Source organism: Carcharhinus amblyrhynchos, chromosome 1, assembly GCF_965287045.1.
Source record: "Carcharhinus amblyrhynchos chromosome 1, sCarAmb.v2.hapA, whole genome shotgun sequence".
Lineage (NCBI taxonomy): Eukaryota > Metazoa > Chordata > Chondrichthyes > Carcharhiniformes > Carcharhinidae > Carcharhinus > Carcharhinus amblyrhynchos.
The window spans coordinates 45,617,032-45,633,510 of NC_137324.1; the positions used below are offsets into that span (position 1 = coordinate 45,617,032).

Here is a 16,479-nt window from a genome sequence, read left to right on the forward strand (position 1 = left end):
CAAGATATCACTGAGTCACAGGGGCTATACATTAGACACACTGTGCTGTAGGACTGTAAGTTGGAAAGTGAGAATGGCTCAGTGAAGGTTTGTTCTGAGCAGTATTGTGGCACCATGGAGCAAAGGGACTGCCCAGGAAGTAAAGAGACAGGCAGACTACAAGAGTAGGAGAATAAAATAGCAGCTTCATTGTTAGTCAAGGGAATAATTATGAGTGAAGATTTCAAATGGCATATTGCCTCTCCAGTACCAGACTGCAGGGCATCCTGGAGCAGACAGAAAAAAAATGTGGAAAGTTTGGATTCAATGACATTTTAGAAATACATTTGATATCTTGAAGGTGGTATTAAAGAATTAGGTACCAGAATGATAAACAAACCTCAAGAACAATAGCCTCCAGATCAAATCCTGGGTCACATTCTGGCTTTAGTTAAATCCTTTATATATTTGTTGTAAACTTAGTGTCAAATTCTGTTTTCTCATGCTCCTGTGAAGCACCCTGGGGATGCGTTATTATGTTAAAGATGTGACACAAATAGATTTTGTTGTTGCCATGGCTCCAGAAGCATAAGTTTAGAATTCGCTGATAAGTCAAGAGTTTGATAAATGATCTGGAAGACTGGGACAGAATAGACAAGACAGCTGGCAGGTGCAGTACAATTAAAGAGTACAATTGTGAAGTAATCCATTTTGGGATGAAATATATGGAATAGAAAAGTGCTGAAGGGTGTGAGTGAACAGAGAGAGGTGTGAGTTCAAATGCAAGATCCTCTGGAAGTTTAAATGAAAAAGAGAAATTTTGGGGAAAAAGATTAGAGGCTATGACAACTAACTTGTGAGAGTAATCTCCCCTGGAAGTGCATAGGCTATAAACTGTGTGGAACTCCAAACCTTGCATTTATAAAGCTTTGGACTTGCATCAATATTTGTCTGGATCTTCGGTCTTACGCCAATGTTTTATAAGAAGAAGTTTTATCAATGCAAGCTTTCTGTAAACTTCAAATAGTGAAGCCACAATTGTATTTTCACTGTTTTATTTTTTAAATTTTATGTCACTGACTAAAGAACATAAGGACATAAGAAATAGGAACAGGAGTAGGCCAACTAAAGCGGTTTATTCATTTGTGTTTCTGCAAATAATTGAAAAGAATGACGAAACCAAGTATGTAATTTAATATAATGCAGACTCCTTTCGGTAAGGAATTTTCCAGCCTACTAATTTAGAGAGTTTCATCCAATTTTCAACTTTTGAATGTGCCACGGCACCCAGATCCCTCTGTGTAATGAGTTCTCCAATCTATCTCCATTTAAATAGTACACTGCTTGTCTGTTCTTCTTGCCAAAGTGGACAAATTTATATTTTCCCATGTGGTACTCCATCTGCCAATGTTTTTTGGCCACTCGCTGAACCTGTCCATACCTCTTCTTGACAACTTACTCCCCCACCAATCATGGTACCATTGGCAAATTTAGCTATCATACTTTAGGTCCCTTCATTTGAATCATTGATGTAGCATCGATCCCTGTGACATTCCACGTTACAGCTTGCTGACCTGAAAAAGACCCTTTGTCCCTACTCTCTGCTTTCTGTCAGTTAACCAATCCTTGACCCTTGCTAATATGTAACACCAAGTCCTCAATCTCCCTCTTGCTCCTGCAAATCTTAACCACAAGGCATTTCAAGGCCCCTGATCTTTTTCCCTAACCCTGACAACAAACCCAAGCCCCATTATCCTGACTCTGAAGTCCCTAATTTCAAACACTTATTCAAAAATTTGGAGCGACCATTCACCCCCTCCCCTGGAGCACCGTTCTTCATTATAATGATGTCCCGAGGCCCAGTAGTAACCAGGGCTTCTCAGACGTCACCATTTGTGAGCAGGGCTGCTAAAGCGGGGCCTGGGGTGGCACTCAAAATTGGGGGTCTTGAAATTATCCCCCAGTGTCGAATAAAGAAAATATCAGATGAATACTTGAGACAGAGGAAGGGATAAGAGCCTGGGAAGAGCATGGGGAATGGGGTTAGTTTGGAACAACCAGCAGAAACACATTGTACCAAATATCTTACCTGAGCCATAAAATTCTATTGTTCTTCCACCCATCTTCTGTCTAGCAGGTGAGGTGCACCAATTGTCTCAACAGCTCGAGACAGGGATCAACTAAGATTTTTACTGCTAATCATTATTATCACAGCCTGATTTGCGGAGCGCTTTTCAGCATTTCCTCACTTTATATCACTATCTGTCAATCCCTTTCATAAAGTTAGAAATCTGAATGGCAATTAAAGCATCATTATCAGACTGTATAAGTAATGCCCTATACAGTCAAATAGCTTTTGGCCAACCTCTACATAGGTTCATTTATGATGAATTGGCTACTTTAATTAGTAGAAGTTTTGACGGGCTAATGTGAACAGGCAGGAAAGTGGAGTTGAGGCTGAGATTACATCAGCCATGGTCATATGAAATGGCGCAGCAGGCTCGAGGGGCTCAACTCCCTACTCCTGCTCCTTATGTCCTTGTGTTGAATAGGATTGAAGGATGGTCAATGATGCGTTGAAAACGTTACCTCAGCGAAGATACTTTCCGAGGGCGAGGAGCCAATAAAAAGAAAAACATACTTTTCGAGCTCTGACCAGAGAAACAAAATTGATTTTTGCAACCATCAAAGGGGAATTATGTTTGAAGGTTTTCTTCTGTACAAACAATTAAGCTCATCCTGTGGTCTTTATGCCGAACGATAATCTCTCACAGTGACTCAGGTGTGCATGATCATCACACACAATCAGATATACCCACACACAAAATTTCAATGAAGTTCTCACCTTGCAGGTAATCTGCTGTTGAACTTTTTTAATACCTTTGACATCTGAATGCTAAAATTTTCAATTGCAATGTCACACAGAGAGTCCTCAATGAAACTGGAATCTTAATCAACAAACAAGTCAATGTGTTTTGAAGCAAAATAATTGTATTTGATTCCATATTTTTTATTTGCGCCTCCCCTGAAGGGGCGAGACTTCCATTTTAAAAGGAAGTTAATTAGACGAGCTTTGTCTCAATTTCAACAAAGCATGATTCAACTGCCCACTATTCCTTTCACTTCCCAGAAACAAGCTCCCTGACACAAGCTTGAGTTCCAACAAGGGCCCACCAAAGGTACTGAAATGAACCTGACTGCAAGAAATCAGCCAGAATGGCCATGAGATTTAACTTGCACCCATTGCACCCCTTGCTTTCACCTGCCTGCCCTACCCCCGACCTTCAAACCCAATGGTGGGGCTGTGTTAAATCCATTCCATATAGTTACAGAATGAGAAAAAGACACAAAAACACATGCAGATACACAGACAGAGATTTAGCTTTCTTACAGCTGGACTCACCCCTTTTTTGCATAAAACTGAATAGATCATCCAGAAATTCCTTCCTCTTCGGATCATCATCCAGTTCATACAGCTGAAAGATAAAGCAAATTAAAATAAACTTCTGTTTGTATCACATTCTAAACCCAAAAGTTACAGTTGATGCAGATAAATTCTTAACAGTGAGAATGCCTATGACCTATAGAAGAACACTGGGGGTGAGGGGAGATCCAGAGTGACATTCACTGCTTTGATCCTATAGGTTCTTAAACTCTATTCATTTTCCTTTAGCTAGAGGGGTGAGAATAGTTTGAAATTAGGCTGTGGTTCTGTTAATGGATGTTACAGCTGGGAACCTTAGTGGTCCACAAGAATTAAAGACTACTCCCACAAACGCAGTGTGAAAAGAAAAACCATAAGGGCAATAAAAATTGTTGCCTAAAAACAACTTTAAACTCTCTCTTTTACTAGTTATGAAAATAGTGGACATGGGCAAAAAGGCCAGGTGACCAATTATCAAAAATCATCCAATCGGGTAATGATGAGACCATTCACTTTGCACAGCAGTGCTCCATTATAAACAGCAGAAAATTTGGAAGTAGATAAATGGGGCACATTGCATTTCAATAAAGAATGGAAAGAGAAAACAGGGAACCATCAGCCAGTTAGCCTGACATAGGACATTGGGAAAATGTTGGAATCTATCATCAAGGAATTCTTGATAACACACTTCAGAAAAGTATAGTGTGATTAATCAACAAAGTTTTAGGAAAGGGAAACCCCTTTTGACTATTTATTAAGAGTCTTTTTGAATATGGAGGGTAGATTAAAAGGAGACCTGTATGCCTGGATCTAGTAGACCTGTAGTATACCTGGATTTCCAAAAGGCATCCAATTAACTGTCACACAAAAGGATAATAAGCAAAAGGCTCATCAACCTGTTGGATAATGTATTAGCATGGATAGAGGATTGGCAAATGGACAGGTAGCAAAGGGCCTAAAAGGGGCATTTTCAAGTTAGTAGGATATGAGTAGTGGAAAGCTGAAAGGGTCAGTGCTATGGCCTCAGGTATCTACAATTTATATTAATAACTTAGGGTGGCAAAGTAGCACAGTGGTCAGCACTGCTGCTTCACAGCTCCAGGGACCTAGGTTCGATTCCCGGCTTGTGTCACTGTCTGTGTGGAGTTTGCACATTCTTCTTGTGTCTGTGTGGGTTTTCTCTGGGTGCTCAGGTTTCCTCCCACAGCCCAAGGATGTGCGGGTTAGGTTCACTGGCCATGCTAAATTTGTCCCTTAGTGTCCTGAGATGAGTAGGTTAGAGGGATTAATGGGTAAATATGTAGGGATATGGGAGTAGGACTTGGGTGAGATTGTGGTCGGTGCAGAGTTGATGGGTCAAATGGCCTCTTTCTGCACTGTAGGGATTCTATGATTTTTAAGATTAACTTAGATGAAAAGACAGAATGTAATGTACCTAGGTTTGCTAGGTAGGGAGGTAAGTTGTGACAACAACAGAGAGGCAGCAAAGGGACAGTCAGATTAGGTGAATAGGCAGCAAGAAGACAGAGGTAAAGATATTTACTTTGGCTATAAGAATAGAAACATCAAGCATTGTGAAAGTTCCAAATGGTCCCTCATGCCCCCTATACCAAACTATACCTCTACAACCACCCTGCATGGCCCTTCATGTCTCCTATGCCAAGTTATGCCCCTCTACCCATTAACCCCCAGGTGTTGCAACAAACTAATGGATTTCTGGGCTATCAGCCAAACTTTTATATGCATTCTGGGTTAAAAGCCGAAACAGCCATTAGAGTATGAGAAACTTGTTAATTTTGTGTAAAATAAACATTGCGCAATTGACAGCAGGTATCAGCGAAACAATTAATTCCCTGGAGCTCAGCTTTTAAGTCTTGCAGCTTCTGTTTTGATTTTTTTAAATGTCTGGATGATTGACACTTACATTGTTCAGTAGTAAAAGTACTTTTTTAACCTAGTGGAAAGTTATGAATGAATGACTTGATTTTAAAGCTGTTTTACATGTTCTATCGTCATGAATGTGTTCGTCGCTTCTACACAGTCAGTAGAACAAAAGAACATAAGAAATAGGAGCAGGAGTAGGCCATCTAGCCCTTCCAGCCTGCCCCGCCATTCAATAAGTTCATGGCTGATCTGAAGTGACTCAGTTCCACTTTCCCGCTTTCTCCCCATAACCCTTAATTCCCTTGCCTACCAAAAACCTATTTACCCGTGTCTTAAATATATTTAGCGAGGTAGCCTCCACCACTTCAACAGGCAGAGAATTCCAGAGATTCACCATCCTTTGAGTGAAGAAGTTCCTTTCTAAACTGTTCCCCCCTTATCTTGAGGATAAGGCATGGAAATGCCACAGCTTGGCATAGGGGGCATGAGAAGCCATGGAGGAGTCAGGGGGGAGTGGCACTCTGTGGCCTAGGAGTAAGAAGGCCAAGAGAGTGGTTGGGAGGGCATAGCATGGTATTGGGGAATGAGGGCCTATGTGATGTGGGTGGAGGGATACTAGGTGGCATGGTTGGGGTACAGGAATTATGTGGGGAGCGAGGGGATGTGAATAGTGAGAGCTAAAAGGTCTTACCTTTTAGCTATAAATGGGCCAAGTCCCATAACAATAAGGCAGCCTTCCTTGGCATCTAGCACATCCTGTGGCTGCCTTTGACTGCTTTTCTGGGTTGGCTGACCTGACTGGAGCCTGCACCAACCCCCTGGAAATGATGTTCCTGTCTTGTGGGGACTTTCCCCCAAGGCGGGTATAGGAATTTTCCAAATCCCATTTTCCCAGAATGGTGGAGTAGCCCTTGCCTCCACAATCCCCCTCCCCTCCCACCATGAGATTGTACTCAAAAACAGGATGGGAAAGGGTAAAAATCAAACAATAACTCGTAATGGCAGTGTATTGCTTCATTGGATATGTTTTCTGTTTTTACACAAACCTACATCCTGACAGTGAAAAACCACAAGTGAGACAGGCAGGAGTTATTGGTAGTGGTGGTAGTTATTGTTGGCGCAGATTCGATGGGCTGAAGGATCTTTCCTGCACTATGACTCTATGGGAGGAATTTTCCCATCCTGTCCACCTCAGGCATCGTAGCAGGCAAAACAGGACCATGTGCAGGTCTGTTGACCTCAGGTGGGATTTTCCAGACTTGGGGTGAACACGGCCGTAAAGTCCTGCCCAATGACTCAATGATTTAACACTCTTACAGCTGAAAACCACCTCTCTTCTTGCCATAAATCTCTTTGCTGTTATTGAACGCTTCTTGTGTACACATTGGTCACTGGGTTTATCTACGTAGCAGCGGTGACCACGTTTCTTTTCAAATTAATCTACTTTATTGGCTACAAAGAGCATGGATATATTCTGAGGATACAGCAGGCATGCTCTAAAATCAATCTTTCTCCATCTTTTCTTCCATTGGAATGTTTTGAATCCCACTTCAGTGCTAAAAATGGAGGAGAATGGATTTGTGATGATTTTTCAGGTCTTGAATATTTACAAGCCCTCTTACATCCAGCTCAGATTCCTAATTTATTAGAAAGCTGCATTGTTGGAGTGAACTGCTCACGTTTGATTATTGCTGTTTCCGTTCATAAATTCTTTAATGGACGCCTATACACTCACGGACTTGTTAGTGGGGAGATTGTCAAAAGAAGGTTGTCAACAGAATGCAACATGTGGTCCAGACTTGTGACATGATGGATAGTAATACATCCTGTTATGTCAGGTTGCTGGCATTTTAATATCTTATACCGTGCAACAAAAGCAAAAGTGGTAGTGTGAGTTCCAACTTCACACTATTCCTTAGTCATTTAAGGGAGTTTTTGACCAGCCTTCATTGCAAAGCACATTTTTTAATGACTGCTTAATGACAACTTAATGCAGCTTTTTAATCCTTTGGTTCTGATGTTGTGCACACTAAAAACCAGCCCAACTCCCACTGTTAATAATTAAAAATATTGGAACAGGGAAAATATATACAAAGGAAGAAGAGGAGGAGGAGAATATAATAATCAAATCTCATGTTAGCAAGTCATTTTCTCTGATTAAGTGCTAGAGTGCTTCTTGCATTTGACAGTATGTGTTTCTGTGCATTTGGAAGCAGTTAAATCTGTTAGCAACCGGTTGGGAGGTCTTCTGCCTTTTTCCTGATTAACATAGAAAAACTCTCAATACTTGAATGGCTGTACCATTCTGAGCCAATTGAAATGTGACAATTTTGAGTGTATTACCTCTGAAACATTAGTTTCTGTGCATGTGTGTGGGCATGCTTTCACTCTTCCTCGGCTACCGGATTGCTTAATGAATACATTTCTCCCACTATTTGCACGTGGTCATTAACTTCATCTTTAATGTGTTAACAACTGTTAAACTAGTGCAGCAAAGGAATTTTGCATAAATATAAGTACAGCTCTACCACAGCTCTAGACTCTCCTGCAGGGGTACATCTGATACCTTCCTTGTCCGCTTGTCTGAAAAATTCCATTGGTGTGTTGTTTGTAAACTAGTTAAGAAGCAGGGGTAGAGGCAGAAATGTGCACATCATATTTTACGATGGTGTATAACAGGTGAGAAGCAAAAGAGCAATTTTTCTTATTCCCATATTAGTCTACATATTGACAGTCTGGTTCATAAATCACTTTCATTTGTTAATTATTGCTGAAATAAGGTAAATGCCAAGGTTCCTTACACCCTAGTCCTTCAATCTCACCTTTAACTATTTCACTGCAGGTCATAAAGTATGTAACCCATTTTTTTTCTTCCAATATGCAGTATCTACATCTATTCTCAATTGCATTTCCCAACATTATATTCTTTTACACATTTAGGCTGTCTTTTCTCTGGATCCTTGGCTATCTCATCTAACTTAATCTACTAGTCTGCTATCATCCCTGGAGTTGATAACTTTGCACTGAGTTTTGGATTTGGAAAATTGCTATTAAATGGATTCATTTCGCCTCCCCTACCCCATCCCCAACCACTTAAGCCCCTAATATCTGCACATTATTTCCATTTTTCTAGTTACCTTATCTATTTTCAGGCTTTGCTTTTGCATTTCCATTATTTATAAAACTTCCAATGCACACCAGCTTACTGGTATTTGGTTTGATTTCATTTATTATTGTCATATGTGTTGGGATTCAGTGAAAAGTATTGTTTCTTGCACACTATACAGACGAAACATACTGTTCATTGAGTACACAGGGGAGAAGGAAACAAGCGGGTTGAGAATGGAGTGTTACAGTCATAGCTAAGATGTTGAGAAAGATTAATATATGATGGATTAATACATTCAAAAGTCTGATGGCAGCAGGGAAGGAGCTGTTCTTGAGTCAGTTGATACATGATCTCAGACTTTTGTATCTTTTTCCTGATGCAAAGAGGTGGAAGAAAGCATGTCTGGGTAGTAGGTTTGTCGAATGGCACACTTTTAACAGCAGCTTGGACTCACTTACTGGGAACAGGCTAATGCTGATCTTTAGTGCAAATCATGAAATCTAGGCAACCATATCATTAGCTCACCACAATCCACTTGCTATATTGCAAGACAGAGACTGACAGGAGCTTTTTCTTTTATTAGCTACCGTTCGCTAATGATTCTATTGTTTGATACAAATTATTACATTATTTGACCAAATATTGATGTAAAACTAATAAGCTTCCTGGATTTGACCTGCCATCATCTTTGATTCTCGGTACTAAATGAGTTTGTTTGCAGTCTGTTGGGACCTCCCCAGTGTTCAATGACTCACATTAAGACCATGTATACAGTTACTACAACAGATACAATGCAGTTGCCCAGTTTAAGAAAACTGTTAAAGGCACAGGAGGCTGTTTTCTAGTTCCTGCCTTGTTAAACCAGAAATGCCTACTAACCAACAGTAAAACAGTCAAGGAGTCACTTTACACAGTCACAATGTCAAGCAGCAATTTATATGTCACAGCTTACTTTACTGCATGCCTTGACCTATGACCCTCCCTGCTGACAGCGATGGGCACCTTGCCAAATCCTCTCAGTTAAAGCTGTAAAATAATCCACAGAGAAAAGCTGTGATAAAACTACCAAAGCTTAACGCATGCATAAATACTGCAGCTTATAACTGTCAAAATTAAAGGCATGAATTAGAAGTAAGAAAGTATTTGCATTTATATAGTAACTTTGATGGCCTCAGGATGCCATCAAAGTGCTTTATAGTTAATGAAGTAATTTCAAAAATGTTGTCACTGTTTCAAAAAGTAGAGAAAAATGGCAACCTATGTGCACACACGCCACTATGAGTTATATAGGCACAGATTCTGTTTAAGTGACGTCGATTGAAGACTAAATATTGGCTAGGACACCAAAAGCATTCGCTTTCTCTTCTGCAGTCTTTTACATTAATCTAAGAGGACAGATGGGCCCCAGATTAACAGATCTGAATGACAACACTGTTGGCAGTGAAGCACTCTCCCAGTACTGCACTGTCTGCCAGCCTGTATTGTGCTTTAATCCTAAATTGACTCTTGAATGTCTGACCTTTTGACTCAGATGTGAGGATGCTACCAATGAAGCCAGGCTGACAACATTTATCTTTATTAATTTAACTCAAATTATTTCATTTAATTTTAATGTGATTTTTAATTGTTAACTCTAATAAATCGAATGCTCAAAATGCAATTTTGTACTCAATCTCACTGGACTATTTCATAGATATTTTAAAGCACACTCAGCAAATGGCTTCACATTTTTGTTTTGTTTTACTATTCCTTTTCAATATTTTTCCCCTTTTTTCTGGCAGTATTCTCCTCTCTCCGTTCAGAAGGCAGTGACTAGCTTCACATGCGTTCAGCATCTTCAACTACCTGGGCCAAGCACCCAATGTGTCATCAACAGTTGAATGGATTAATCATATTCATGAAGCAATTAGTTGATGTACTTGGTGTTATGATGCTTGACGAGACCCAAGATCATGGGCAGAGATCTGGTTAGAGATCAATAACTTTTGTTTAAAGTTTGAGGTTCAAGATGCTTACTGAGTGAATAAAGCCACAAGATTACACAGGTTTGGACCAACCAAAAAGAAACAATATAAAAAATGTGTGATATATTTAAATGGATGCATGGTTTAAGAGCTGATCACATGACTTGATGGTGATGTCATTAGGGTGTTGCAGAGGCTGCTGTTTTAGTTTGCACTTCGTACAGGCAAGACCTCTTAGAATAAATCTGTTATTGTTAGTTCGAATCTATGTGCACAAACAACATCTTTTCTTGTTAAAACCCACAACCTCTAACATAGTTAGAAGTTATACTGCACAAGTTCAGAAAGTTAAAATAAGTTACAAGAACTATCTTATGTTCAAATATTCAGGGTAAGTATGAAGTATATGTGAACTAACAGGTGAACTGTGGTCAGACACTTCACACTACAACAATAGATGACAAACGCAACCAAAACAGATCTCATGGGTTTCTCAACAATACACCCAGATACATGTCACATTATGAGCCAACCAATGTCACATCGGTTCCTGGCCTCAAATTTGAAAATTTTACCTTGGAATTCTCTCCAAACATTGCCCTCACTCAGACAGCAGGGTGTCAATCTCACCTTCTGAGATTTCTTTCTCTGAGTACACTCAAACTTCACCTTCCAAGCACACTCTCAGACGTTCAGCCATACCAAGCAGAACACCACTATTCCAAAGGGGTACCTTTGCCCCAGTAGCCCGCAGAACAGGTCACCAAATTTCAGCTGTTTTCCAGATCTTCAAGGCTCCGCTTGGATCCATGTAACTGAAAGCCTGCTTCCTGCAACTTTTACTTTAACTTGGAGCCTATTTCTCTACTTATTTCTTATAACTTAATTGTCCTTATTCCTTGCTGGGACTACCTTTTGGGACTTTTCCCTGTCCCAATGCTGTGTCCTGTTTTTGGGACACCTACTTAATAATGACAATCCCTTTCAGGTCATCTGACCTGCCTTTCTGCACCTTTCTCTCTTCATTTCATTCTTCTGTGCAAGCCCAAAGTTCGTCGGGGATCAGAGTTTCCAACCAATGAACTGAAGAATGTAAGTATTTGAATTTCATCACACTGGTCAGGAAAGGAATGTGGGATAGGTTTCCAAACTATGCTCTAAAAATAAAGACTTGTAATTATACAGTGCTTTTCACAACCACCGGACATCTCAAAGCTCTTTGCAGCCAGCAAAGTACTTTTGAAGTGTAATCACTGTTGCAATGTAAACATTGCTGGTTGACTATAGACACTGCCCATTTTTCAATGCCACTGAAACCAATGATAGACTAAAAATAGGGCGGTTTCAGTAAATGTTAGTCAATTCTCAGCACCAGGCAAAGTCAAAAATCTATTGCTGCATTTCCTTAATAAAATAAACCATCTACATCTTTGTATCCCAATAATCTCTGCCTTGCTACCTCCCTCTCCTCCTTAAAGAGACTCTCTTTAAAACCTACCTCATTGATTAAGCTTTTAGTCACCTATCCTCATATCCCCTTACATGGATCAGTATCAAATTTTCTCACTACACCTATGAAGCAGCTGGGATGTTTTACATCATGAAGGTGCTACTTTTTACTGTTGTTGTTGATGTGTGCCATTACCCAGTTACTGCCAGTTTTAATCATATGTGGCAAAAATTACAAACCATTTATTCAAAACAAGTTTATAACTTTGTTAACACATATCAAGCAAAGGAAATGTTCCCTCATATGTAATATACTCATCACTTTCCAAATACTTTCCATCACTTTTTATCACTTTGTCAAAAATTGGTAAACTATCTAGTCAGCAATTAATTGGACGTTGGCCTGTCTCTGTGTGAGTTTCCTCGCATAGTCCATGCTGGTTGGGTTGATTGGTCATACTGAGTTGCCCCTTTGTGTCAGGGGGACCAGCTAGGGTAAATGCATGAGATAATGGGGATAGGGCCTGGGCGGGATTGTGGTTGCTGCAGACTCGATGGGCCGAATGGCCTCCTCCTGCACTGGAGGAATTCTATGATTTCTGTGACCACCCTGAAAATTGTGTCTAATTCATATAAAGATGAGACCAGGTAAGAATGGCAGATTTCATGCACTCTTGAACATTAGTGAACCTGCATTCTAAGCAATAAACCTCATCTATTGTACTGATAATTCCTATTTACTATTTCAGAATACTCTAAATGTCTTATGACAATCATTGATGGTTACCATCACTGAGATTAGTTTTATAATTCCAGCTTTTATCAATTGAATTCAAATTCCACCAGCTGCCACGCACCCATATCCCCAGAGCATCAGCCTGAGCCTGTGGATTACATGTCCAGTCACTTTACCACTTAGTCACCATCTCCCCCTAAATAAGCACACTTTTCACTATCTGAGAAATAAAAAGTGCATCCTTTTATTCATTTCAATTGATTAAAATGCTCACAAAATATGGATATGGGTTGGTGGGATGAGCTGCTGTACAGCTCGGCCTATACACCAATTCAATCTCTGAGATTTGATTCCATTATAGTTTACGAGTGCTTTTTAATTGAAAGAAATGTATCTAATCAGCATTGTGTAACAGGTTAATTAACATACACACCATTATTGACATATGCTAATATGCCTTTACGAGACATTTGTACAAAGACAGATGAACCCCTGAAGCACAGCAAGTAGATTTAACACACTCACAAGATTACTGGTATTTCTGTATCAAGAGCCTAATTGTTAATGGTGTTTGTGAAATTCTGAGTCCCCTACACTTAAATCCTGTTACCCCAAAGTACTCATTAATGATTTACAGACATGATTCTCCCTCAGTTTGGATCCTACTCTGCACTCATATCCAGGTGTTGATAAAAAAATCCGTGAATTTATTCTATTTGTGCCCTTAATTGTGGTTGCTGACTGTGAAAGTGAAAAGTGTGGGTCAACTTTGATGAGGAGTGGTAAGCTTTTTCTGTTTTTTTTGGAACAGTCAACATGATGGGATTTAACGCTCTTCTCCAAGGTGAGTTTGGTAGCCAATGAGGGTGGGGGCAACATTCAATCAGTTGGGATGCTGGCAGGTGGGGTTACCTATACCTTCCTTCCTCTGCCCCGATTAAGTCTGGACAGGAAGGCTTATGGTTGGCCACAATAAATGCCCATTTAAGGATCTCATCCTGCCACGGCTGGTGTTTGGCCAGCAGCTGTCGATGGACTTGCATGCATTAAGCCCACAAGCCAAACTCTGTTGTCGTTTTATTAAATTTATTCCTTCATGAGATGTGGGCATTGCAGGCTAGGTCAACATTTATTGCCCATTCCTAATTGCCCTTCAGAAGGTGGCGGTGAGCCAACCTCTTGCAATCTGTGCTGTAGGTACACCCACAGTACCATTAGGGAGGTAGGTCCAGGATTTTGACCCATCGACAGTGAAGGTGATTTTGTTCTAAGTGAGGATGGTTCCAAATCAGAGGTGAGCCTGCAGGTAGTGGTGTTCACATGTATGTACTGTCCTTAGTCTTCTAGATGGCATGGGTCGCAGGTTTGGTAGTTGCTGTCAAAGGAGGCTTGACAAATTGCTGTTCAAAATGATCATGGTTGAACATCCAATTCAATATCCTGTTCTTGCCTCCCCCCAGGATATTTGTCCCTTTAGCCCCAAGAGCTATCTCTAATTTCTTCATACATCTTTGCATGTATGGACTGGGCTTCATTCACGACCCTTTGTAGTTTTTTGCAGACTTGGACAGAGCAGGGGTCATATCAAGCTTTGATATAACCAGAAAAAATGCTTCCTATATGTATCTATAAATGTTGGTAACAGTCGTAGTGGACATGCCAAATTTCCGTAGCCTCCTGAGAAAGTAAAGGCATCGGTGGGCTTTCTTAAACTATAGTGTTGGCACGGAGGCACCAGGATAGCTTTTTGGTGATCTGGACATCTAGAAACTTGAAGCTCTCAACCACTTTGTCCCTGTTGGTGTAGACATGAGCATGTTCTCCACTATGCTTCCTGAAGTCAATGACTATCTCCTTCATTTTATTGATATAAGGGAAGGTTATTGTTGGCGCACCAGTTCACCAGATTCTCCATCTTATCATTGTTTGAAATCTGACCCACTGTGGTGATGTGATCAGCAAACCTGAAAATCGAGTTGGAGGGGAATTTGGCCACACAGTCATAGGTGTATAAGGAGTACAGTAAGGGGCTGAGAACACAGCCTTGTGGGGCATCGGTGCTGAGAATTATTGTGGAGGAGGTGTTGTTGTCTTTCCTTACTGATTGTGGCCTATGGGTTAGAAAATCCAGGATCCAGTCACAGGGAAAGTTGTTGAACCCCAGGCCATGGAGTTTCTTTTCTTCAGGTATGGTGTATGCAGACTACAAACACAGAGTCTGAAGATGAGGTGCCTCATTGGCAATTAACTTGGCAGGGCATCACAAATGTAGGTGATGTGGGACTCTCGGCATGTTTCCAGTCACTGGGCCAGGCTCCAAAAGCTTACATTAAATTCTGCCTTGTGATTCAGATTTAGACACCACTGAATGGGGAGGATATTCAAATGGAACTTCTCAGTGTTATTTTCTCAATGCATTCTGACTGTTGAACTTGGTAATCAATGGTTCTTTATTTTTGCAGGGACGGTGGCATCCCCATAATGCAAACAAGAATAAGTTAAAAATTCCACCAATGTCAGACGTTATCTTTGTAAAGTGCCATCTACGGTGGTGAAAGGACATCACTAAATATGCCATGCAATCAATGTGATTGAAAAAAACAGGAATGACCTTCTGAAAAGCAGGCCACCAGAAATCAGGCCCCAGAGATAATAAGTGAATAGTTAGTAGTGTATTAGGCCTCATCAATCTTGGAGCTCAAACAGTTCAATATTGAACATTACTCAGGGGCTTGGTGGAAGAACTGTACAACGTAATTTCTCTGTGAAATACATATACCTAAGCATATCTGACATGCAGAAGGCAACTGATATTTCCATTGTTACCGCAGTAACAAAAGTTATTATTACATTATTTGAGGTCACTAGGGCAGTCCTAATGCAAGCATTGCAAAACCTCTTTACGATGCACAACTGGGCCTCTAGAGTTTGAAATTCCTCTAAAAATTGATTTAACAGAAGGCTTTTTAAAATATTTATCTGTTTATACCTTGTTCTTTTTCCTTTTATTGAATATTCTCACAGGTGTTCGAGGAACTCACCGGACTCACGTCGTATTCTTGGAGATGAGAGAAGTCAGGCAGCCTGCTCCAAGGTGGATTAATTATCCAGTGATCTAGCTTACTGATTTGGAGATCCTGATTCAAGTCCCACCATGGCAGTGGTGAATTTGATTTCAATAAACATCTGGAATTACAAGGAGGCGACAGTTTCCAATGCCCAGTCCTTCGTCATTGATTTTGCAGGATTTATTCCTGAATGCTTGTGGAGCTGACTTCAAGAAGGACACTTGTGTTTGCTCAATGATCCTCACAATTAATCCAGAGGATGGTGGAATTTCTCTTGGGTTCTTATGTGTTGTTGATACACAGTCCAGACCTCAGTGAAGTACAGGATTGTGTTGGTGATAACTTTTTGTACACAAGGACTTCGACTGACTTTTGGAGGTCTTTACTGTTAAAAACAAATGGCCATCATTTGTAGAAGGCTGAGGTGGCCCAAATGTTCTGCTGTTGGTTTAGAAAAGTTTTGAGGGAGGTGGCTGCTAAGGGATGAGAAGTTGACAACACATTCCAGCGTCTCAACATACATGACAGAAAGAATATTTAGCTGACCTGGTATGGGTTGACATAAATTTTGCTTTGGCAACATACAAGAATAGGCCGTGTTTCTTGTATGTGGAATTGAAGACATCATGAGTAGCTTGCAGATTTGGTGCAGAATGGATGACAACACTGCAGTCATCCACAAACTGTAGATCATGAACGTTGGTGGAAGTCAATTTGGCACAGGGGCAACTGAGGTTAAAGAGTTTTCCATCTAGACAGTATTCAATTCTAATGACCAACAAATCTATTCTTGTGATGTTGATCGAGGGATCAATATTAGTCAGGACACTGGTGATAACTTCCTGCTCCTCTTCAAAATAGTGGCC

The 16,479-nt window shown here is 40.4% G+C and overlaps 1 protein-coding gene across 7 annotated transcripts in view; it reads right to left on the reverse strand.

Annotated features, from left to right (window-relative positions):
* The window catches only part of LOC145360709 (AT-rich interactive domain-containing protein 3A-like), a 435,037-nt gene that overhangs the window by 138,138 nt on the left and 280,420 nt on the right, over window positions 1–16,479 (reverse strand). For all 7 annotated transcript variants that reach the window (XM_080216294.1, XM_080216205.1, XM_080216117.1 and 4 more), the window contains exon 3: window positions 3,383–3,455. In XM_080216294.1, the coding sequence (XP_080072420.1) occupies window positions 3,383–3,455 (73 nt within the window). The remainder of the gene's footprint in view (window positions 1–3,382; window positions 3,456–16,479) is intronic.